The 25469-nt window shown below is 47.4% G+C and overlaps 1 protein-coding gene across 1 annotated transcript in view; it reads left to right on the top strand.

Annotated features, from left to right (window-relative positions):
* LOC129381980 (uncharacterized) overlaps nt 1-25255 on the top strand; it is a 64121-nt gene extending 38866 nt beyond the window's left edge. Inside the window, exon 5 of the mRNA XM_055065305.1 lies at nt 24958-25255. Coding sequence (XP_054921280.1) covers nt 24958-25190 — 233 coding nt within the window. The 3' untranslated portion in view covers nt 25191-25255. The remainder of the gene's footprint in view (nt 1-24957) is intronic.
* Nucleotides 25256-25469: the final 214 nt, after the last annotated feature.

Here is a 25469-nt window from a genome sequence, read left to right as displayed (position 1 = left end):
ACCATTGAGAATTCTCATATGAACTACAGGGCAACGACTCTTTATTAATTTAAGTATAACGTTACCTCTGCATTCGATTGTGTTGAGAATAAAAACAACGTGCCTAGAAGGAGACAAGAGTGTTGTGTCTATTATACCTCAGGTATGCTTTACTTGCCAGAAATGTTACACAAAGTTATTTTCAATGTAACACTGTAATGTAGTTTATTGCGCAGCTGCAATGACATGGCTGCATCTGTAGAAAATAGCTGATGTACGTGTTTCATTATATGTTAAATTAGAAGAAAGGTTTTTCGGTTCTGGAGAACCTAAAATCATACAAAATTATTCAGATACAACAATCGAAATTGTGCATACGGTAAACTTGATCATGTATTTGAATGCACGCCTTTCGTTGTAATACGGGACAAAAATATATTCGCAGTTCGCTTTAGCATACACAGCTCACTTTCTTTGATGTATGTGCATGAACAAATGTATACATGTGTTCACGGAAGTAAAAAAGCAACATTTACAAATCCCACCCGTACTTACCATAGTACTGAAGTACATCCGCTTATTTGCGGAAACATCACTGTGTTGAGTTCCTTTGTAGTGGTGCCAATACAGCCAGGAATGGAGCACTTAGCTTTATGCTCAGCAGAATGTTGTGGTCGCTAACTCACCGCACCTGCAGAATACCCAACGACGGTACTGCATTCCAGTGCCTATATCTAATTTTGATGGTGCATGTGTCGAAAACCTAATGCTACGAGCAGAACCGAGGCGTCCTCTTCTGAAAGCGCAGGCAGCTAATAAACCAGGATCTAAATAGGGCTTGGTTTCGGAAGAGTCAAGAAACGGGAGGTACATATCGCGCCAACGCCAACTAACTTTCATATGATTGCCGTACAATATCTCTACATATAATGGCACATGCCCCGAACTGCGGATTGGCTAAGAAGCCCGTGGTACATGTCGTGTCAATGCCAAATATCCCTTAAAGATGATTGCGGCATGTTGGTGATTATAATTTCCGTACTAAAGTGCGCACCCGCAACTTGGGACTGGCCAGGAGGCGGCCGAAACAGCTAAAAATAATTAAGAAGAAATGAAGAAACACAAGCATATATACAAGACTTGTCACATTACCTACAACGGGTACGCGATAGTACATGCGCGTTCCAGTTTCCTTTACGCCAAAAACGCAAGAATGAAATGGGCAAATTTATAGCATTAGGCGCTTCACGAAAGTTTCGCTTTACATAGATTCCAACATGTACGCTGAATCCGCCTTTTTTTATTCTTTTTCTTTTTTCCTTCTGCCGTCTCTGCTGCCAGTTCTTTTCTCACTTTCTTTAGTGCTGATTATTAAATTTTGGGCGATGGAAACCGAGTTTTCCTACTTTAGATTTAAAATACGTAAATATATACGTCATTCAAAAGCCTAAGTTTTATGGTGAAGATCTGCAAAGCAATGAAGCTCAATAAATGTAGATGTTAAGCTATTTCGTGGCGTAAGAAACGGATACCGCGCAAAAACTAGACCTTGCACAAGAGGGCACAAACACGGACATCACTTGTGCATGTCTCTGCCCTCTAGTGCTTATCTGTTTTTACGCAGTGTCTTTTTTCTAAGCGGTGAATTTTTAATTAATTAATTATTGGGTTTTACGCACCAAAACCACTTTCTGATTATGAGGCACGCCGTAGTGGGGGACTCCGGAAATTTTGACCACCTGAGGTTCTTTAACGTGCACCTAAATCTAAGCACACGGGTGTTTTCGCATTTCGCCCCCATCGAAATGAGGCCGCCGTGGCCGGGATTCGATCCCGCGACCTCGTGCTCAGCAGCCTAACACCATAGCCACTGAGCAACCACGGCGGGTTTCTAAGCGGTGAAGCTGGAATGCGCAGAAATAAGAAAAAATGACTGAGATCCAACGCACAGTGGGAATCAAATATACGCGAAGAAATTTTCAGACTATCCAGCATCGCTTCTGGTATTGCAAACCGTTATAACATTGACCAACACGATGGTGCAAATCAAGAACCTGTGTTTGTGTGCGCATTTGCAAGCATGTATGTGTGTGTGACGACCGCCTCAAGGCGCCGACACCACGCAAGGGCGTCTGCGTCAGCAGGCGTTTGGTGTGTTGCGACACCACGCACCCGAGGACAAGAGGGTTGGACCCTCCCGCGTGTAGCCGTGCGCGGCTTAGCCGTGTCTGGGGAAAGGGGGATGCTGGGGGTTGAGCCGATGCTGGGTGTTTGGACCGTTAAGGCCCCCCGGCGGAGACAACACACCTCTTGGCCTCGGCTTCACATAGACGGCACCTCCAGACTGACCCACCTGGAGGACATCGGCAGTCGCCTCTTCCTGTCTCCCTCCTCGAATCTTCGTCCTTATCTCTCACTTTTTGACCTTTCCTGTCTCCTTCTCTCTTCTATTTACTTCCTTTCTCCTTGGCGGCAAGGGTTAACCCTGTGTGGCTATCCAACTTTGGGTACACCATATTCGGTTATAGTGACGGCGTACGACTGGCGTCGTGCAGATTTGTATGCAAGCTCTGCCGCGTCCCCTCGTTGGGCTCCTTGGTGGGCCGTCGGCGCTGTTACCGAATGCATACATATTTTCATGGAAACTTCTTTCCCCTCCCTTGAGGATCGCCCTCAGAAACGAGGGCGCACCGAAGATGTCTTCAAGTTTTTCAGGCACCAAATCCAGAATTGCCCCGCTTCCACGTTATTCATTCTGAAATGCCAACCAAAGCAGTGCGAACTATTTCACCATTCCTTGTCTCAAAGTCCTTGACTGATGTTTTTGGTCCAGGTTACAAGGTGTCGAGGAGGGCAAGTGGTGGCCTCCTCTTGGAGCTCCGCGATCTGAAACAAGATGAGAAACTACCGAAACTAGTCTCATTTGGGGAGACCCACATAACAGTAACCCCGCACCGTACAACGAACACCACCCGTGGTTTTGTGTCGGATGATGATTTGCTTCAGCTGACTGAAGCGGAACTCCTGGATGGCTTCGGTGAGCAAAATGTTATCAATGTCAGAAGAATTAAGATGAGGCGAGATGGTAAAGAGATCCACACCAAACACCTAATAATTACCTTTGGTTCAAGTGTCCTGCCCGAGTCAATCGAGGCCGGGTACATCAAGCTCCGTGTTAGGCCGTACGTGCTCAGTCCACTCCGATGTTTCAAATGCCAGCGCTTCGGCCACAGTTCGCAAAGCTGCCGAGGCCGCCAAACTTGTGCGAAATGCAGTGCCCACGAACACACCTCTTAAGCTTGTGGGAACGCTCTCCACTGCGTAAACTGCGACGGGGATCACGCCGCGTACTCGCGGTCGTGCCCCTCCTGGAAGAAGGAAAAAGAAATTCTAACGATTAAAGTAAAAGAGAATATATCTTTCAAAGAGGCACGCAGGCGGGTAGCATACCTGCCAATGAAAAGCTTTGCCGGAGTGGCGCGTCAGGGGGCAGCGTCACAATGGCCTCCGGTGGCTGTCCGAACCACAAGCAGTGAGTCGGCATTTACGCCATCTGCCCCCACGGTGGTTGCAGCTAGCGCTGCTCGATCAACCGAGCAGAAGGGACCATCGACCCCGAAGGTGGGCGCAACCGAGGCGGCCCCAACCTCCCCGGCCCCTTCCAGCGCTGGCAACAACCGGCGCAGCCACATCCCTCAGAGGATGTGACCATCGACCTCCGGGCTGGTGGGCGCAGGTGTCTTGCCCTCCAAAGCGAGACTCTCTCTGGTAACTTCTCGCTCGCAAGAGCACGTGTCCGGAGCCTCACTAGAGACAATAGACAATACACCTGTCCTCAAGGCGCACCAAACGCCTAAGGAGCGGCGAGGCTCCCTCGAACGCTTCAGAAAGGGCAAAACCCCGATTACAGGGCCTCGAAAGAGCTCTGTAATCTAAGGCATCACTTCCGTTTCCGTACACACAGCACCTATTTATTTCCAATATGGATACACAAATTATTCAATGGAACGTCAGAGGTCTCCTTAGAAACCTTGACGATGTGCAAAAACTCATCCACACACACAATCCAAAAGTGCTGTGTTTACAGGAAACACACTTAAAACCAAAATACACAAACTTTCTTCGACAGTATGTTACTTATCGCGAAGATCGCGATGATGCAATTGCATCATCGGGCGGTGTTGCAATTGTAATTCAAGAAAGCATGGCGTGTCAACGTTTACAGCTACGAACGGCCCTTGAAGCAGTGGCGGTTCGAGTTGGTCTGCTAAACAAACTTATCACTATTTGCTCGCTTTACATACCCCCGCATTACAAGCTAAGCAAACATGAATTTCAGTCCTTTATAGATGAATTGCCAGAAACCTATGTTGTTCGTGGCGATTTCAATGCACACAACTACGTGTGGGGCGACCCTCGTATAGATGCACGACAACGTCTTGTTGAACAGTTCCTTTTTTCTTCTGGTGCGTGCCTGTTGAAGAAGGAACACACATATTACTCTCTTGCAAACAGAAGCTCTTCTTCAATAGATCTTAGCATAGTTTCTCCATCTATACTTCCTGAACTTGAATGGGAAGTTACGAACAAGCCTTACGGCAGCGGCCACTTCCCCGTACTACTAAGAACACTTAAAGAAAACGAATATCCATCACAGGCTCGTAGGTGGAAGGTCGATACAGCCGATTGGGAGAAATTCCGAACTCTAACTAGTATCTCATGGGCTGACATGTCTTTGTTAGGGATTGATGATGCTGTGGAGTATTTTACACTCTTCATAATAGATGACGCATCTAAATGCATATCTGAAGTAAATGGCTTGGCATGCAAACGGCGCGTCCCGTGGTGGAACGACGAATGTATGATCGCTCGTAAGAAACAAAACAAAGCGTGGGGATTGCTACGTGCCTCCCCACTTGGAGAATCTTATTAACTTTAAAAAAGTAAAATCGGAAGGCAGGAGAACGCGCCGAAAGGCCAGAAGAGAGAGTTGGCAGAAGTTTTTATCGGGTATCAACTCGTATACAGATGAGGCCAAAGTCTGGAACAGGGTTAATAGGATAAGAGGGCGACAAACATACTCCCTCCCTTTGGTAAACACACAAGGCGATACCCTGCAAGATCAGGCACGTTCACTTGGGGAGCATTTTGAGAGCGTGTCAAGTTCAACCAATCATTCACAATCTTTTCTCAAATATAAACAAATAGAACAACGTAAGCCATTCACAAGAAAAAGTCGAGAGAATGAGCCTTAACACCGTCCTTTTAGTATTGACGAGTTGAGAGCTGCGTTGAGCGCGTGCAAGACCTCTGCACCGGGATCTGACAGAATCATGTATGAAATGATCAAAAACATACACAATGACACTCAAGTTACACTACTCACACTTTTCAACACCATTTGGGCTGTAGGATACCTTCCAAGTGCATGGAAAGAAGCCATTGTGGTCCCTGTTTTGAAACGAGGCCAAGATCCTTCCTCAGTGGCAAGCTACCGCCCGATAACCCTCACAAGTTGCCTTTGTAAGGTATTTGAAAAAATGATTAATCGGCGACTCATTCACTGCCTTGAACTGAGCAAAATGCTTGATCCCTATCAGTGTGGCTTCAGAGAAGGGCGCTCCACAACTGATCATCTTGTACGTATTCAAGGAAATATCCGGGACGCATTTGTACACAAACAGTTTTTCTTATCCATATTCCTCGATATGAAAAAAGCGTACGACACAATGTGGCGTTGCGGAATCTTAAGAAACTTGTCAGAAATGGGCATCCATGGTAATATGCTTAACCTAATAGAAAGCTATCTGTCCAATCGTACCTTCCGGGTAAAAGTCGGCAATATACTTTCACGTCTTTTTACGCAAGAAACCGGTGTACCCCAAGGAGGCGTGCTCAGCTGCACGCTCTTCATCGTTAAGATGAACACGCTTCGTGCTTCATTACTACCGGCCATCTTTTATTCTGTCTACGTGGGCGACATTCAAATAGCTTTCAAGTCCTGTAACCTCGCAGTGTGCGAGAGACAGGTACAGCATGGCCTGAACAAAGTGTCAAAGTGGGCAGACAAAAATGGATTTAAGATCAATCCTAACAAAAGTTTTTGTGGTATTTTTACAAGAAAGAGAGGCCTGATCCCAGATCCTTGCTTAGAACTGTGTGGACAACAGATACCTGTAGACAAAGAGCACAAATTTCTAGGTGTTATACTTGACTACAGACTCACTTTCCTGCCACACATTAAACTTCTTAAAGAAGAATGTCTAAAAACAATGAACATAATGAAACTTCTATCCCAGACTACATGGGGTCGTGACAGGAAGTGTTTAATGAATCTCTATAAGAGCCTCATTCGATCACGATTGGACTATGGTGCCGTGATTTATCCCTCTGCCGCCCCGAGCACGCTAAAGATGCTAGAACCAGTCCACCACTAGGAATCCGACTGGCCACTGGCGCTTTCAGAACAAGTCCCGTACAAAGTTTATATGTAGAATCAAATGAGTGGTCACTTCATCTGCAGAGAACATACATCAGCCAAACATATTTTCTGAAAGTCCACTCTAATCCTCAACATCCGTGTTTTAATACCGTTAATGACATGACATATGCTACACTCCTTCGCAATCGTCCCTCCATAAGACAGCCTTTCCCGCTGCGTGTGAGGGAGCTCACACGCAGCGAGAAAGGTTGAAATGAAATGCATGTCCCACTCCTCGAGCTTCGCCTAATGCACCAAGCCAAGCTGCTACCTCCATGGGAGTGGCAGCTGATACAATGCGATATATCTTTCATGCAAGTTACAAAACACGCTCCAGAGATTGATATCCAAATGCATTTCCGGGAACTCCTGTACAAACACTTCTGCATGGAGTTCTACACAGACGCATCGAAGTCACACGACGGGGTGTCCTATGCAGCCGTCGGTCCATCCTTCTCGGAATCCGATGTACTGCATCCGGAAATTAGTATATTTACGGCTGAGGCCTAGGCACTGTTGTCGGCTGTAAAGCATATAAAGAAATCAAAACTCCAGAAATCAGTTATATATACGGACTCCCTTAGTGTTGTGAAGGCCTTGATGTCATTCTGTAACCACAAAAATCCGGTAATTATTGAACTCTACTCCGTCCTGTGTAAAGCATATATATCTAACCAACATGTGATTATATGCTGGGTGCCTGAACATAGGGGCATCGAGGGTAACGTTCTAGCGGACCAGATGGCCACATCAATTTCATTGCATGCAGTTAATCCTACTGCTTCTGTCCCTGTCACAGACCTGAAGCCTTTCTTAAGAAGGAAACTGCAAAACCACTGGCAACGTATGTGGGACGTAGAAGTAAATAACAAATTGCACGTGATAAAGCCACAGTTACGTTCTTGGCCCTCCGTAACAAAATCACGGCGAACAGATGTGCTACTCTGTAGCCTCAGAATAGGACACACATTTGGCACGCATAACTTTTTACTCACTGAAAATGATCCTCCAACCTGCGGTAGATGCTGTGAGAGGCTGACCGTCCTCCACGTCCTTTTGGAGTGTCGGGCAGCCGAATCTGAGAGAAAGAAACATTTTCCCCTAGCATACCGGCAGCACATCCCCCTTCATCCTGTAATGTTACTCCGCCCAGAACCGCTATTTGGCACCAACGCAGTCCTAAGTTTTTTGAAAGATGTTTTGTTGCACGTTGTTAGCCCCACATGTTCGTAGCGTCTCCTCTCTTCGGAGGATGCCGCTGTGATAGCTCTTTCGTATAGCACATGCCTCTAGGCCCTTGGGTTTCAAGGGCACTGGCCTGGCAGCAGTGCTCCAGGTAATTTTACCATCTCATAGATTTTCTATTTTGCATCATTCTGTTACGATAGATTTTAATGCTCATAGAACACGTCATGTGTCATCGACATAATCTTATAACAGATAGATTTTACGCACTCTAGAGCGACTATTTTAAGGCTCCTTTACAGCCACGCCACACCAACTTCATAGAACTCATACCTACATTGCAAACTCATCACCCAGGACCTGGCGCTCTTTGGCCGTATCTGGCCCTTGTGCCAATAAAAACCATACATTCATTCATTCAAGGCGACAACTGCGAGGACGACGGCGATGGCATGAGTGCTGATTTGTTATGCTCTGGTAAAGAAATTTTGCAACCGGTTCGTTACTACCTAGGCCGATCGTATTAGCGGAACAATGCGCAGCTTGCAAACGTGGACACCTGAGCAGAGGGTGACTTTGCGAATTCCGTCCCGCCACAACAAATGCGGGGCACGCAAACTCCTCCCTTGCGGTTGGGCGTGGGCTTACCCCTAGCCCCGGAATTTTAAATATTGCATTGGTGCCCCTATGCTTTGCGTAAACAAACATAGTGGAACCAATCAAAGCGTCGACTGTCCCCATGCACCAACTACGACCTGATTTTTTAATTACCACATAGGTTTAAATAAACAAATGTTGATTTATGTGGTTGCTTTTTGTCTCCTCAAAAAATAAAATGTATTGGGGAATGAATCACCGCTATTTTCGAAATCGGTTGTCGGTTTAAGAACACCTAGGCCCAAAGTGGGAAGATTTCAGATGGTGTACTATATTCAAAATTTTCTTAGCTCAACACAGAGGCCGCTTTCGGCTTGATGTCACTTCGGCTTAATTTGCAATTTATCTCCTTACAGAGAGGTGTATGTGTGATTAGCTTATATATAATAACATTACATTATTTTATTGCTCGAGCAAAATATGTACAATCTTCTTTTGCAGCCGTTATGGTGTTAGGGCGCACACGCGATGCTAACGCCCTCCGATAAACCTGTATTAAATTGCATTCACACTAAGATAATCCTGAAACAGAAAGCAGTGGCTGGTTGGGTTCCCCTAAGCATGGAAGCCTGTTGTGCAATGTCACACAGCGTCTACGTAGCGCTAGCTGCTATGGAGAGAATACCATGAGATGTGGACAATTGCAGAACGTGGTGCAGTCTACTGTCATCATCATCATCAGCAGCAGCAGCAGCAGCCTATTTTATGTCCACTGCAGGACGAAGACACGTCTGCGTTTCCAATTACCTCTGTCTTGGGCCGACTGATTCCAACTAGCGCCTGCGAATTCCAAAATTCCATCACCCCCCACAGTCTTCTACCGTGCTCGACTGCGCTTCCCTCCTCTTGGCAACCATTCTGTAACCTTAATTGTCCATGGGTCATCTAACCTACACATTACGTGGCCTGCACAGCTCCATTTCTTTTCTCTCAATGTCAATTAGAATATCAGTTATCCTCGTTGGCTCTCTGATTCACACCGCTCTCTTCCTGTCTATTAAAGTTACGCCAAACATTCTTCGTTCCATCGCTCTTTGCCCGGCACTTAAGATCTTCTCGAGCTTCTTTGTTAATTTCCAAGTTTCTCCCCATATTTAAATTATGGAGTCTTACAGGCCAAAACCACAATTTAATTATGGACACGTCGTAGTGGGCGACTCAAGAACTTTGGACCACCTTGAATTCTTTAACGTGCACCTAAATCTAAGTATAAGGGTGTTTTCTCATTCCGCCCTCATCCAAATACGGCCACGTGGCCGGGATTCGATTCTGTCCCATGTGTTAGTACCGGTAGAAAGCATTTATTGCGCACTTTTCTTTTCAATGATAGTGGTAAGCTTCCAGTCACGATCTGACATTGTCTGCCATATGCATTCCTACCACTCCTTATTCGGTACATTTCCTCCTCAAGATCAGGGTCCATGTGAGTAATTGACGTAGGTAAACGTACTCCTTCCCAGACTCTAGAGTCTGACTGGCAAGCCTCAAATCTTGTTCCCTTGCCTGGCTATTGGTCATTATCTCTGTCTTCTGCATATTATTCTTAAACCCCACTCTTACACTTGGCGCAGTGGCGATGAGAAGGAGCCACACTAAACTGCAACTCTGCATTTTGCAGCTTCGTCTGCACTGCTACATCGATGCCTTCACTGAAACAGTCGGAGCGCGACTTGGGACCCATCTGTGCCGAATCAACACACCGGGCCAAATCATCGAACTGCTCCGAACCACCCGTGGCGCTTCTGGCCGATGACCGGCACGATAAAGGGTGGACAGCGAGGATCATCCCAGACTTGGCGGCAGCGGTGATGGGAAGGAACCACGCTAAACTGCAACTCTGCTTTTTGCAGCTTCGCCTACTCTGCCATATCGCTGTCTTCACTGAAACAGTCCCAGCGGGACTCATCTGTTGTTACGTTTCGCCTCCGACGTACGGTATAGCCGGCGCGGATGCAACGGACGCCGGGGCTTCGTTCACAGCGGCGGACATTTTGGCCAGTTCAGCGCTGCCCCAGCGCCTCCTGCCAAGCGCGTCCAGGCATGTTTCAATGCCACGTGTCTTCGTGTGTGTGCGTGCGTGTGTGTGCATGTTGGTGCCCACGCTTGTCAAGGCGCTGCAGCCGGGGAGAGGAGCTTCCCAACTGTGAAGCGAGGAGGTCTGACGGGCGCCGGCCCGGCGGATACGTCACTTCTTGCCACAACGTGTCCGTGCGCCGCCATCACGTGCGCCTCTTCCGGGCCGTTCCCTCTTGCCCTCGACTCCGAGAGTATAAAAGCAGCTGCCCCCGGACGCCAACAGAGAAGCTTTGATTTATTCAGTCGAGTAACGTGGTCTCCCGTTTCTCCACTTCGGTCGACCTGACCGGCCGCTCTTTTACGATGCTAGAATAAACAAGTTGTTCTGTTAGCAGTCGACTCATCCTTTGCCAGGACCTTCGGATGCTTCCAGCTGTGCCCCAGCCGCCAGGCCAACGCTACTCATGGGGTTTGCGACCCATTTGCAACAACTGGTTGCCAGCGGTGAGATCACGACGACGGAGGCCAGCAGCGAAGATATGCGGTCGACTGTATGCTGAGCAGCACAACGACCATCCGGGAGCAGTGCAACGAGCCCTGTGTGATGACTGGTTGCCTGCAGCGGAACGACTGCGCTGAATTCTTGGCTGCGAAGTTTGGTGAGTGCGGGACTTTCTTCTTCTGAGTTTTGCCAGGCTTTTGTTAGTGTCAGAAACAGAGCTGGTAATTGTGGTTGTCGTTGCTGCCGGGTTAGTTTGCGGCAAGACAATAGTAGGCAGTAGAGAAAGCAGCATTCAGAGCAGCCATGGATTTGAAGTCGTTGCGCAAACCGAAATTGCTGGAGCCGGCAAGAGAGTTGGGTCTGGATGTCTCAAACTCAGAAAACCAGGACTGCTAAGGGCTATTCTTCAGTTAGAAGCTGAGGATGACGAGCTGTAGGAATGCCTTGAGACCATTGGGGAGAGGGAGACGGCAAAAGGACAGGAGCGCGAACGTAAAGAGCAAAAAGAGAAAGAGTAGCGCGAACGTAGAGAGCAAAAAAAGGAGCGCGACCGTCAACACGCTTCGGAAATGAAGCGTCTCGAGGTAGAGATGGAACGCGCTCATAATGGAAGTCACGCACACGGTGCAGGAGACCGAGTATCGTTCAAAATGACTGACCTGATGCGGCCGTTTAAGCTTGGTGAAGACATTGGTTTGTTCCTGGTTAACATTGAGCGGACGTGCGAGAAGCAGGGGTTCTCTCGGGAAACGTGGCCACAGCGCTTGCTCACTTTGTTACCCGGCGAGGCGGCCGACGTAGTCGCTCGCTTGAAGAGAGAGGAGGCAAAGGATTTCGACCAAGTGAAATCGAGTCTGCTAAAAAAGTATAGGCTGTCAGCGGAGGCGTTCCGTCGCAAGTTTCGGGAAAATGAGAAAGGCAGAAGTGAGTCATATACAGAGTTTGCCTACCGGCTTATGTCAAGCATGCAGGAGTGGCTCAAAGAAGAGAAAGCGTTTGGTGACCACGAGAAAGTTCTGCAGTGTTTCGGGCTGGAACAGCTTTATAGTCGGTTACCTGAGAACGTGCGGTACTGGGTCTTGGATAGGCCAGACGTTAGTACGGTGGCTAAAGCCGCCGAACTAGCCGATGAGTTTGTGACGCGTCGGGCTCGCGGAGCTAAGGACGGTCAAAAGGGTGAATTTGGCTCCAAGTTTGAGAGGCCGAAGTTCACGCCCATGAGAGCAAGGGGGGACACACGTAGTGCCGATGCGAGTGAAAGCAGTCCGACCGAACGTAAGGAGACGGCGGCAGCCGAAGCCGAACGCAGAAAGCGGTTCGAGACGAGGCAAGCGCGCGTGTGTTATACGTGCCAGAAGCCGGGTCACTTTTCGGCGCAGTGTCCAGAAACAAAAACAAAAGTCGTGTTTTTGTCATTATGCAGCACTGACGAGAACATGAAGCTTCTGGAGCCTTACATGCGAGACCTCCTCGTGAACGGGAAAGAGTGCCAGTGCTTCGCGATTCCGCAGCTACAATGGATGTAGTTCACCCCTCTTACGTAGAACCCGATATGCTCATGGGCGAGTGCGCATGGATCAAGCAAGCCGTGGAAGCTCATAGCGTGTGTCTGCCCGTAGCAAAAGTGCTTATTGAAGGACCTTTCGGAGCGCTTGAGACGGAGGCCGCAGTGTCATCTATGCTGCCCCCCCAGTACCCGTACCTATTTTCGAACAGGTCCGATCTCCTCCTCCGCGAGAAGGGGCTTTTGTTTGGTGAGGCTAGCGTTCAGGCCTTAACCAGATCGAGAGTTCGGGAGCTCGCTGCAAAGGCGGTAGTTGCGGGGCCTACGTTGTCGAACAATGAGAAAGGGTCGGAGGCGCAGCAACCTGATATTCAGAGCACGTCCGAACTGAATAAAATTGAGCCTGTAGCGTTGAAGGCACCAGATACTGGAGAGCAAATGGCTGACACGGGAAACTTAGAAGAGCTATCTGCAGATTTGCTCATCGCGCCTACGTCAGATGGACTTAATAGGTTGCTAAAAGTCAGCCGGCAAAAAAAAGGATGGCAGCCTAGAAAACATGCGCTGCAATGTCAAGGAAGGTATTGCCAAGAAAAATGCTCGTTTTGTGGAAAGAAGTGGGGTCCTGTACCGGAAGTATGTAGACCGCAGGGGAGTGGAGTTCGATCAGCTGATCGTGCCTCAGTGCTACCGTCAGGATCTGTTGCGCTTGTCGCATGGAGGTTCGGGGTCCGGACACCTAGGAGTTAAGAAGACTAAGGACCGTCTCTTGCAAGAGTACTATTGGCCAGGGTGTTTTAGTGACGCAGAACACTTTGTGAGGACATGTGACACCTGTCAGCGGGTGGGCAAACCAGGGGACAAATCGAGGGCGCCGTTGAAGTTGGTACCTATCATTACGGAGCCTTTTAGACGGCTCGTTATTGATACAGTGGGACCTCTTCCGGTAACAGCCACGGGGTACAGACACATTTTGACTGTGATCTGCCCAGCGACAAAGTTCCCTGAAGCAGTGCCGCTTAAAGAACTCAGTTCAGTTGAGATAGTCAATGCACTACTTTCCATATTTGCGCGAGTTGGTTTTCCTGCTGAAATCCAGTCAGATCAGGGCACAGTGTTTACTAGCGCTTTGACGACAGCCTTTCTCGAAAGGTGTGGGGTAAAGCTGTTACACAGCTCAGTGTACCACCCACAGTCGAATTCCGTTGAGAAGCTCCACTCCGTCTTGAAGCGCGTGTTGAGAGCGTTCTGTTTTGAACAACAAACTGACTGGGAGCTGTTTCTGCCTGGGGTGATGTTTGCATTAAGGACCGCGCCGCATGCGGCTACGGGGTTTTCGCCAGCTGAGCTGGTGTACGGTCGCTCGCTGCGGTCTCCGCTTCGCATGCTTCGAGACTCGTGGGAAGGCAGGGGCGACGACCCAGTCGTGGTGGAGTACGTGCTTAGGCTCCTCGAACGCTTAAGAAGGGCACAGGAGTTGTCAGGTGAAGCAATGGCAAAGGCCCAGCAGAGGGCCAAGGTTTATTATGATCGGACAGCCAGGGCCCGTCGTTTTGAGGTGGGCGATGAGGTAATGATATTGCGCACATCCCTGAAAAACAAACTCAGCGTGCAGTGGGAGGGCCCAGCACGGGTTGTTCAAAAACTGTCGGACGTTAACTACGTGGTGAGTCTGCCAGGAAAACGGAAAGCACAGCTAGTTTACCACTGTAATCTGCTCAAACCCTATAGACAATGGGAAGCAGTGGCGTGTATGATGGTAAACGTTTCCGACGAGCTTCCGGTCGAGCTTCCGGGACTAGGCTCGAACAGGTCAGACACCGATCAAGTCATTAGTGACTTAATCAGTAAAGCACCGCTGTCGCCTGAGCAGAAAACCGAACTACACCAGCTCTTACAAGAGTTTCAAGGTCAGATCCCTGAGAGGCTTGGTAGGACTTCTGTCCTTGCTCATGAAATAGAACTTATCTCCCCAGAGCGAGTGCGATCCAAGGCGTACCGGGTACCACCCCGCCAGCGCGATATTATGGAGGCTGAGGTAAAGAAAATGCTACAGCTCGGTGTTATTGAGGCGGGGGAGAGTGATTATACCTCCCCTTTGATTTTAGTTGAGGTACCGGGCAAGCAACCTCGTCCTTGCGTCGACTACCGCAGGCTTAATTCCATCGCTAAGGATCAAATTTATCCGAATCTAACATCGAGGAGCGCCTTGGAAAAGTTAGTAGCGCTCAGTTTATTTCCACCCTAGATCTTGTCAGGGGTTATTGGCAGGTTTCACTTACAGAAGAGGCTAGTAGGTATGCGGCGTTCATTTCATCAATGGGAACATTCCGTCCTAAAGTTTTGAGTTTTGGTTTGAAGAACGCGCCATACTGCTTTTCAACCCTCATGGACAAAGTGTTGCGGGGACAGGAAGAATTCGCTTTACCGTATTTAGACGAAGTAGCGATATTCTCCGCATCCTGGTCTGAGCATATGGCACGCTTGCGGGCAGTGCTAACCCGCCTGCGCGAAGCAGGCTTGAGAGTCAAGGCTCCCAAGTGCCAGTTAGCACAGGCCGAGGTTGTCTACCTCGGTCACGTGATTGGACGCGGTCGTCGCCGCCCCTCTGAAATAAAGGTGGCCACTGTGCGAGACTTCCCGCAACCGCGCACGAAGACCGATATTCGGTCGTTCTTAGGTTTCGCCGGCTACTATCAGAGGTACATCCCCAGGTACTCTGATATCGCGGCTCCCCTTACTGATGCTCTAAGGAAAACAGAGCCCCAAACAGTCGTCTGGGATGAGACAAGGGAAAGAGCTTTTAGCGCCCTAAAGAGCGCCCTAACAAGCGAGCCTGTGCTACGATCGCCTGACTACACAAAAGGGTTCGTTGTTCAGTGCGATGCTAGTGAGTGAGGCCTGGGCGTTGTACTGCGCCAACGGGAAAATGGAGAAGTGGAACACCCCGTCCTGTATGCTAGTCATAAGCTGACCAGTCGTGAGCAGGTGTACACCGCCACCGAGAAAGAGTGTGCGTGTCTCGTGTGGGCCGTTCAGAATTTGTCATGCTACCTAGCCGGCTCGAGGTTTATCATTGAGACGGATCACTGCCCTCTCCAATGGCTGCAGACCATCTCTTCCAAAAATGGCCGCCTCCTGCGCTGGAGCCTCGCTTTGCAACAATATTCCTTTGAGGTGCGTTACAAAAAGGGGAGTCTCAACGGTAACGCCGATGGCTTAAGTCGAGGCCCCTAACGTAGGAATCAGCCTCAAAGTTGTTTGTTACTGATGTTTTTCTTCCTGAGGCAGGATTTCTAACATATTGCTTTTGTTTAGTGTTTAACAGTCATGACGTGCTTTCTAGTGCAATTTTCCAATTTGTGGACGCGTTCTGAGTGCTGCTAGACTACTGTAAGGAACTAGGCAATAGTACAAAAGAGGAAAGAGCCTGGCATGGCTTAGTGAGGGTTGTGTCGTACTTGCTGACTGAGCGGTTGAGTTTCGGCGTAGTTCTAACGCTTGCTGGGAACGAGAACAAAAAAAAGGCAACTCTCCCGAAGTAACTTTGCAGTGTCCTGTGCGAGCCTGAACGTGAGAACGAGGCCTTCTCGGTGCGCTGAGCTCAAGAAACGCCGAGGGACGACCGACTACGGTTATGAGCATCATCGAGCGACATCCCTCCGGACAGCGGATGCAGTCCCCTGACCATCGGGATCTCCTCCCGGCGGGGCGGTCTGTTACGTTTCGCCTCCGACGAGCGGTATAGCCGGCGCGGATGCAATGGACGCCGGGGCTTCGTTCACAGCGGCGGACATTTTGGCCAGTTCAGCGCTGCCCCAGCGCCTTCTGCCAAGCGCGTCCAGGCATGTTTCAATGTCACGTGCCTTCGTGTGTGTGCGTGCGTGTGTGTGTGCATGTTGGTGCCCACGCTTGTCAAGGCGCGGCAGCCGGGGAGAGGAGCTTCCCAACTGTGAAGCGAGGAGGTCTGACCGGCGCCGGCCCGGCGGATACGTCACTTGTCACAACGTGTCCGTGCGGCGCCGTCACGTGCGCCTCTACCAGGCCGTTCCTTCTTGCCCTCGACTCCGAGAGTATAAAAGCAGCTGCCCCCGGACGCCAAGAGAGAAGCTTTGATTTATTCAGTCGAGTAACGTGGTCTCCCGTTTCTCCACTTCGGTCGACCTCACCGGCCGCTCTTTTGCGATGCTAGAATAAACAAGTTGTTCTGTTAGCAGTCGACTCATCCTTTGCCAGGACCTTCGGATGCTTCCAGCCGTGCCCCAGGCCGCCAGGCCAACGCTACCCATGGGGTTTGCCACCCATTTGCAACACTGTGCAGAATGAACACACCGCGCCAAATCATCGAGCTGCTGCGAACCACCCGTGGCGTTTCAGGCCGACCACCGGCAAGATAAAGGGTGGACAGAGCCAATCATCCCACATATGGCGGCAGCGGCGTGGGAAGGAACCGCGCTAAGCTACAACGCTGCTTTTTGCAGCTTCGTCTACTCTGCCACATCGCTGCCTTCACTGAAACAGTCTGAGTGGGACCTGGGACCCATCTGCGCAGAGTCAACACACCGGGCCAAATCGTTGAGCTGCTCCGAACCACCCGTGGTGATTCAGGCCGACGACCGGCAAGATAAAGGGTGTACAGCGCCGACGATCATCCCACACTTGGCGGCAGCGGCAATGGAAAGGAACCATGATAAACTTCAACGCTGCTTTTCGCAGCTTCGTCTACTCTGCCATAACGCTTCCTTCACTGAAACAGTCTGAGCGGGACCTGGGACCCATCTATGCAGAATCAAATCACCGGGCCAAATCATCTAGCTGCTCCGAACCACCCGTGACGGTTCAGGCCGACGACCGGCAAGATAAAGGGTCTACAGCGCCGATCATACCGCACTTGGCGGCAGCGGCGGTGGGAAGGAACCACGCTAAACTGCAACTTTGTTTAATGCAGGTTGGTGTTTCTTCTCGCGCTTGGTTTTTGAACATCTGTTTGCTGCCGGAGCTGCAACCCTATTATTCTTGCTATGTGTGCTTTTTTAAGTACTTTTTGTTTTTTTCAACCAAAGCGTACAATGACAACAGATGTCTCCTTTTTCTGTAACGATATGCTCGCGTCAGGTGAAAGTTTTGTAGTATGCGGTGACTGTAACCACCCATACCATTGTGGAACTTGTGCTGCGCTAACAGAAAAAAACAATACAACAAGTCAGCGGAACAGAAATTGGTTTGCGCAACGTGCAAAACACGAAGTGCAAGGAACAGAACCTGAATGAAAAGAGAGTTAACAAGGAGACATCCGACATAATGTCAATCCTAGTTTGTATAAACGGAAAGCTAGACAAATTGATGCCAATAAAAGAGACTGTGTCAAACATAGAAATATCAGTGCAGCTGATGTCAGAAAATATGACGAACTTCTAGAGCGAATCACCACTCAAGAAAAGGACGCAAAAGATATGCTTAGGAGGCTGAAGGCCCTTGAATAAAGGCACACAGAACAGAAGTAGAAAATGAAAAACTACGAATTGATATTAATGACCTTAAGTGACGGAGCCGAGACTGAACCTTGAATTTAACGAAATTTAAGTATCCACTGATGAAGATCTGTTAAGCAAAGTGAATTCTGCGCCCCGGGATCGGTTTGTCCAGGCTGGAAGATGCAGATAATGATGCTATTCACAGACTACCATCTAAATCTGGTAAGATTACCGGAGTTATTGTCAGATACGCCAGGCAAGCAGTGACGCATCTGTGGTTTGAAAAGAGGCATAAACTGAAGGAGAGCAAATGCAGCACCTCCATTCTAGAAAACTTGACAAACCATAACCGTCGCTTGCTACAACAAACTAAAGATTGGGCGAAGCAAAACGTGCACCAATACGTCTGGCACAGAAATGGTAAAATTCTGATGCGGAAAGGCTATGGTGATTCAGTGATTGTAGTGCGCAGTGCACGTGATCTTCCTACATAGTTCTCCTTGTTACGCCCATGCCATGTGTCTGAAAATCATTTTTTATGTTTGCCATTGCTCATCGCAGTTATCTTCTTCCTGATGAGGTAAGCACATTTGAAGCAAGTTATAACAAAACTTCCCCCAAACGTTTTCAATTAAACACCCATTCATTGTATTACAAGGAAACAGAGGTCAACACTTATCTCTAGGTTTTTTTTTTTTTTTTTTTGATGTCGTCATATTGGCTGAAACTTGGTGTGAGGACGGCCAAAATAACAGTTTGGATTCATAAAAAAACAAGTCAACGGAATCGGCGTTACTTGAACAGAAGGAATTTATTTTATCACAGTTTCAAAAACAAATGTTAGTACTGGGTACATATGTGGATTCCCGTAAAGCCTTAGGATGCATTCATCGCTACACACTACTTAAAAAACTTGATATATATGGAATCCGCGGTCATTTTCTTTAACTAATTCAGTCATACCTTAGTTACCGGCAGCAGTTCGTAAAAATTGTCTCATATCAATTTGACTTAAAACCCATTATTAGAGGTGTTTCACAAGGGAGCATTCTGCGCCCACAGCTCTTTATTATTTACATCAATGACCTCACTAAAATATGTTTTTTATGTGGATGACACCAATATTTTTATAGCCGCTCCAGATTGTAATCAACTGGTAAGTGCGGCAAACTACCTCCTTATAAACCTGAAAAATATTGGTGGTTTTCTCGCTGGAAACGGGCCTCAGCTAACTAGGAACGTGTTAGAGAATCTACCCACTTATCACATGATTTCATGGATAATTTTAGTATAGATCATGCTGTTTCATACTTTACCGCTTTTGCCATTGACGCCGCTGCAACGTTCATTCCTCAAACAAGAGGCACTTCATTCAAAAGACACCACCCCTGGTGGAATGACGATTGTAGAGAGGCACAGAAATGACAAAATATAGCTTGCGGCAAACTATGTGAATGTCCTACAGCCGAAAATCTAATAGAATTTAAACAGATTAAGTCACAGGGAAGAAGGACGCGACGACAGGCAAAGAGGGCAAGCTGGGAGAGGTTTCTTTCAGGTATAAATTCGTTTACTCAAGAAGCTAAAGTATGGGACGGACTGAAAAGGCTAAAGGGACAAGAAATTCATCCGTTGCTCCTAGTAAACGATGAAGCGAACCCCCTGGAAGACCAAGCTGACGCTCTTGGCCAACACTTCCAGCGCATTTCCAGTTCTGATCATCATTCCAAGGCATTCCTGAAACACAAACAAGTAGCAGAACGCAAGGCTATTGACCGCAAATGCAGACACAATGAACCCTTTAACGCACATTTTAACATTGCCGAGTTGAGAGCCTCCCTGACTGCATATCGGAGTTCTACACCTGGACCGGACAGGATCATGTGCGACATGATTACGCCTTCCCAGTGATAGTCAAATTACTTTGCTAGCACTTTTTATGCTATATGGGCTGCAGGGTACGTCCCTACCGCATGGAAAAATGCCCGTGTCGTTCCGATTCTGAAACAAGGCAAAGACCCCACATTAGTAACAAGTTACCGCCCAATTGCCCTCACGAGTTGTATGCGCAAAATTTTTGAAAGAAATGATAAACCATCGACTTTTACACTTCCTTGAATCAAACGAAATTCTTGAACTAAAACAGTGTGGTTTTAGAGTAAGATTTTCTACAACCGACCATCTCGTGCGAATCGAAGCAAACATTCGCGTCGCCTTCGTGCATAAACAGTCCTTCTTATCGGTATTTCTCGATATTGAAAAGGCGTACGATAGAAATTGGCGTTATGGAATCCTGCGCGACCTGTCGCCGCTGGGCATCCGCGGCGCTATGTTAGACATTATAGAAAGCTGCCTACACAACCGTACATTCCGGGTGAAAATAGGCAATGCACTCTCTCGTGCATTCATACAGAAAAAGGGGGTACGCCAGGGAGGCGTATTCAGTTGCACGCTCATTGTCGTTAAAATGAACACGCTTCGTACATCATTACCACCATCTATTTTTTATTCCGTCTACGTAACCGACATACAATAGATTTCAAATCCTGCAACCTAACAGTGTATGAGAGACAAGTACTTGAACAAAGTTTCTAAGTGGGCAGACGAAAACGAGTTCCAAGTGGACCCCAACAAAAGTTCTTGCGTTCTTTCCACCAGGAAGAAAGGGCTTGCTGCTGATCCCACTGCCGAAATATATGGGCAACAAATACCTGTGTACAAAGAACACATATTTCTAGGAGTTATACTTGACTCCAGGTTTATTTTCGTTCCACACATAAAATATCTTAAAGCAAAATGTCTGAAAACGATGAACTTCCTTAAATCATATCCCCCACAACATGGAGTAGCGACAGAAAGTGTTTGTTGAATCTTTACAAGAGCTTAAATCGATCACGATTGGACTATGGTACTGTGGTATATCACTCTGCCGGCCCGAGCGTGCTAAAGGTGCTAGATCCCGTCCTTCATCTGGGTAATCGTCTGGCCACTGGTGCATTTAGAACAAGCCCCGTCGAAAGCCTATACGTAGAGTCAGATGAGTGGCCACTCCATTTTTAGAGAACATCAGTTTTACGTATTTTCTCAAAGTGCACTCTAATCAGGAACATCCGTGTTGCACAACCGTTAACGACTTGACGCATGCAACAGTTTTTTGTAGTAGACCCTCTATAAGACTATCTTTCTCACTGCGTATAGAAAAACTTAGCGAAGAAAGGGTTGCCCCAATTCTCGAACATCGCCTAATGCCTCCAGCTAAGCTATTACCGTCCTGGAAGTGGCAGGTGATAGAATGTGATGTATCCTTTGTAGAGGTCACAAAGCACGCTTCTGAGCTCGAAATCGCTATGCATTTTCGTGAACTTCAGTGGAAGTACTCCTGCTCCGAATTCTACACAGACGCGTCAAAATCACATGCTGGCGTATCTTACGCTGCTGTTGGTCTCTCTTTTTCTAAATCTGACGCATTGAACCCCCCCAAAAATATCTTCACTGCAGAAGCCTATGCAGTACTGTCTGTGGTAAAACATAAAGAAATTAAAACTCGACACAGCAATCGTATTCAGAGACTCGTTAAGCCTTGTAAAAGCGTTAATGTCTTTTCAAAAGCATAGAAATCCCGTTTTTATAGAGCTTTACTCACTCTTATGCAACATTTATTTATCACATAGACATGTAGTAATATGCTGGCTACCTGGCCATAGAGGCATCGAGGGTAATGTACTAGCTGAAAAAATGGCCACGTCACTCACATCGCTAGCTATTGTTCCTACTGCTGCTGTCCTTGTCACAGATCTGAAGCCTTTCCTACGAAACGAACTGCGAAGCCACTGGCAACGCTAGTGGGACGCTGAAATGACTAATAAGCTTCGCGTTATTAAGCTGAAGTTAGGTTTCTGGCCCCCAAATACGAAAACACGAAGAACAGATGTCCAGTTCACTAGACTGACGATAGGACACACATATGGCAGTCATAACTTTCTCCTGACTGGTAACGAGCCTCCAACCTGTGGTAGATGTGGGTGACAGGCTGACCGTCCTCCACGTCTTCCTGGAGTGTCGGGAAGGCAAAAGAGACAGGAAGAACCATTTTTCTTTCGCATACCGGTATCGTGTCCCTCTTCATCCCGCTATGTTTCTTGGTGAAGAAACGCTTTTTTGAACCAAAGCAGTCCTCGCTTTCTTGAATGATGTTATGCTGCATGTTATAAGCGCTTTAAATTCGTAGTGCACACCCTTTCCAGAGGGTGCTGCTATGATGCTTGTTTTGTATAGCACATGCCTCTGGGCCCTTGTTACAAGGGCTCTGGTGAGGCAGTAGTGCTCTAGCCAATTTTAGCATCTCACAGATTTTCTACTTTGCATCATTCTTTCGCAATGGCAATGTATTTTAATGCTCATAGTACACGTCATTAGTCATTACCATAATTTTATTGCACGTAGATATGGTGCAATTTACATCAACTTTTTTAAGCCCTTTTACAGCCAAATCACATTAACTTCACAGAACTCATCAGTCCACTGCGAACTCATTAACACTAGCATGGCGCTCTTTCGCCGTACCTGTCCCTTGCGCCATTGAACTTCACACGTTCAATTCAGTTCAATATGCAAGGACATTCTTAGGAATCCTAGCTTCTGCATAGCTCTGTTTTCAACGTAGGCAATATGATCATTCCACCTAAAATCTGCGCTGAGTACAACACTTCAGTATTTACAGGTATTAACGAACGATAGTTTATGACCATTTATTGAGTATTCATACCGTAAAGGGAGTCGTTTACGTGTTATTGTCACAGTCACCGATTTCTTTTCGTTAAGCTTCATTTGCCAAGTTGCACACCAAGAAGTTATTTTTGTTAAAGCTGTGTTTAAAGGAGCCTGGTCTCGTAGACTACATATTTCTATGTAAAGAATGCAGTCATCTGCAAATAACCTTGTAGTAACCGAAATCTCATGGGTCAAGTCGTCAATTAAAATTTACAAAAGAGTGGCCCAAGCACTGAACCTTGAGGAATTCCCGACCTCACCGGCTGTGAATCGGAGAATGCGTTATCGATAGTACCTATTTGATTTCGGTAAGAAAGGTAGGCCTCAATCCATCAAATTGAACTATCATTTTTCAGTATAAGCTTAGGTTTTGCAAGAAGCTTTGGATGCAATTCGCGATCAAATGCTTTTTGTCAATTTGGCCTTGTTCATCTCGAATAGCTACAATATCATGAACGGTTTCCAGAAGTTGTGTAACAGTAGAGAATTCTTAACGGAAGCCGTGTGAGCCGGTCGTTGATTAAATTATGTTCCTCGAGAAAACATGAAAGGTGCTTGAATGTGATATGTTCCAGAACATTTGCGCATGATCGCAGTACGGAAAATGGGCCTATAGGAAGAAATGAGGGAAAAGTTAGATGTCTTTGGCATAGAAATAATTTTTGCAACCTTCCAATCGTTTGGAAGCTTGCCCTGGGACAACTATTTCTTAAAAGTAATGGGCAAGAACTTCGAGCACCATTCAGCATACCTCAGAAGAAACGCGTTTGGTATGCCATCAATACGAGACGACTTTTTGGATGAATATTAAGGAGCAGTGACAATATCCCTTCGTTAGATATCGAGATGTCACTTATTGGTGGAACATCATGAGCTGTTATTGAACATGGTCTTCTACCATCATCATCGGTAAACACCGAGCAGAAGAAACAATTGCAGAAGAAATTCTACAATTGCTTCTTTGTTAGCAACAATAGCTCCATTTATAGACATATTAAGGAAGCGCTTCTTTCTAGGAGAAGAATGCTGCCAGAATTTCACCGGGGACGAAAGTCAGTTTTCCGAAGTAGCATGCAGCAGGCCATCTTTTCCTCCAACGCCATTTTGCTTGTTTCTTGTTTTATTGCGAAGCAATACAACTTTAGGTCGCACTTAAGCCCGTTCCGTGGCGAGGCGGTGGTAGGCACCATTGACCTATAGCGTGACCTCGCTGCGTGACGTCACACCACGTCACCTAGAGTGACGTCACACCAGCTGTGTAAAAACGGGGCCCCATCTCACGCCGTCGCGAGGCGAGGCGGTAGCCACCAACGGCGGCCTAACTCCCGCTCCTCTCACCAGGGGCGCGGCGCGGCGCCCGAGTCATCCTCGCGTGTCGCGACATCAGCAGCGGCCTCCTCACAGCCGCCGAAGTTCGGCGGGTGTCGAGCATCGAGAACGTCGTCATGCGCTACTTGGACCTCTCGTCCTTCAGCTCGATACGGGCGTTCGCCAACGGCGTGCTCAAGTCCGAGATGCACCTGGACGTGCTGGTGCTTAGATGATTCACTGTAAGCCGTAACACTAGCATAAACCAAGACTACCACCAGCCATACTACCAGCTAATCCGAGAATAACACACTATTGCTTCGCAATCACCAGGCTTAACCAAGCTAAGCCACGGCAGTTTTTTGTCATGGTGATGAGTTCTAAATGCATTCCTTTTGAGACGGTATGGCGCCAAGTAGTCACCTAACCTGCACGAGCTGTTTATTCGCAACCATATCATAACCAATCAGCCTCCTGATGTGGCTTATCTCTTATATTTGCCTGTAATGTACCCAGTCACATCTCTTCTCTTCCTTTAACGCCAATACTCTAAGCTTATCCTGCTTTACTCGACGGCTGACAAGTTAGCTATCCATTCAGCTTCCAATTTCAGTGCTCCTGTAAGGAGCAAGTTCCCTACAACTGTGGCTGGCTGAATATATCGGCATTTTATTACAATATGCTGTGCCAGCTCCGTATTTATTTTGCAGCAGACGCATGCCATAACACGTTGGGGATATTAATGCTCCTGAGCTGTCTTGCGCTTAAGCAGCCAGCCCTGGTAGCAACAGAGAAAGTGCTGCGATTCTTGCGGTTGTGCAAGCATTCTCTCACCATTTCTTAGTGATCATTTTTATTATTTTAACAGCGTCAGGGTCAATGGCACAATTGCCACCTGGGAGCTGAGTCAATCTTTGGTCTCTCTCGGAACCGCTACCGTTTAAAAAATTCTAGCTATATTATTAAACAGTGGTTTTAAACGAGGATCATGCGCCCATTCCTCTTGAGACATTTATATTGTCTCCGTTTTTACTGAAACCCAAAACAACTCATTCCATTACAAATTCTGTCACATTTTCAGGAAAGCAGCAGTGCATACTATGGGGATTAGCTGGCGATGGAGATAAAAGCGAGCACAAGTGCTTCAACATCCTCGAGAAAGACTGCCTGCGGGATGTACACGACGTTTTCCGACAAAATGAGCCCTGCATAGAATTCGATGAGCGTGAGAAAAGACACAACCAAAAAGCACAAGAGGAAGAGGACTCCGCGCAGGCAGCAGAAGAGCTGGCAGAACAACAGCAAGCGGCATAATAATTCACACACGGTGTTATTTGATGTGTTTTAAAATTTAATATCATCGATCATTTGTAGCTGCATATACGTTGCTTCTTTTTAGTGTACCAATATTCCTACACGGAGATCTTTGAATCCCCATGTAGGGGATTCAAAGGTTTCAAAAATAGCATCACTATGTATCTGTTGTCACTGCAGGCATGACCACTCCTTTGTTTTTGTTTTCTGTTGTTTCTTACAGTATGTTCCCAATTGTACATATATGTTAAATATTTACGCGCGTATTCTATGCAGACG

The sequence above is a fragment of the Dermacentor andersoni genome, chromosome 10, assembly GCF_023375885.2.
Source record: "Dermacentor andersoni chromosome 10, qqDerAnde1_hic_scaffold, whole genome shotgun sequence".
Classification (NCBI taxonomy): Eukaryota; Metazoa; Arthropoda; class Arachnida; order Ixodida; family Ixodidae; genus Dermacentor; species Dermacentor andersoni.
Note: the sequence above shows the minus strand (reverse complement) of the source record. Positions and strands in the feature narration are given on the sequence as shown.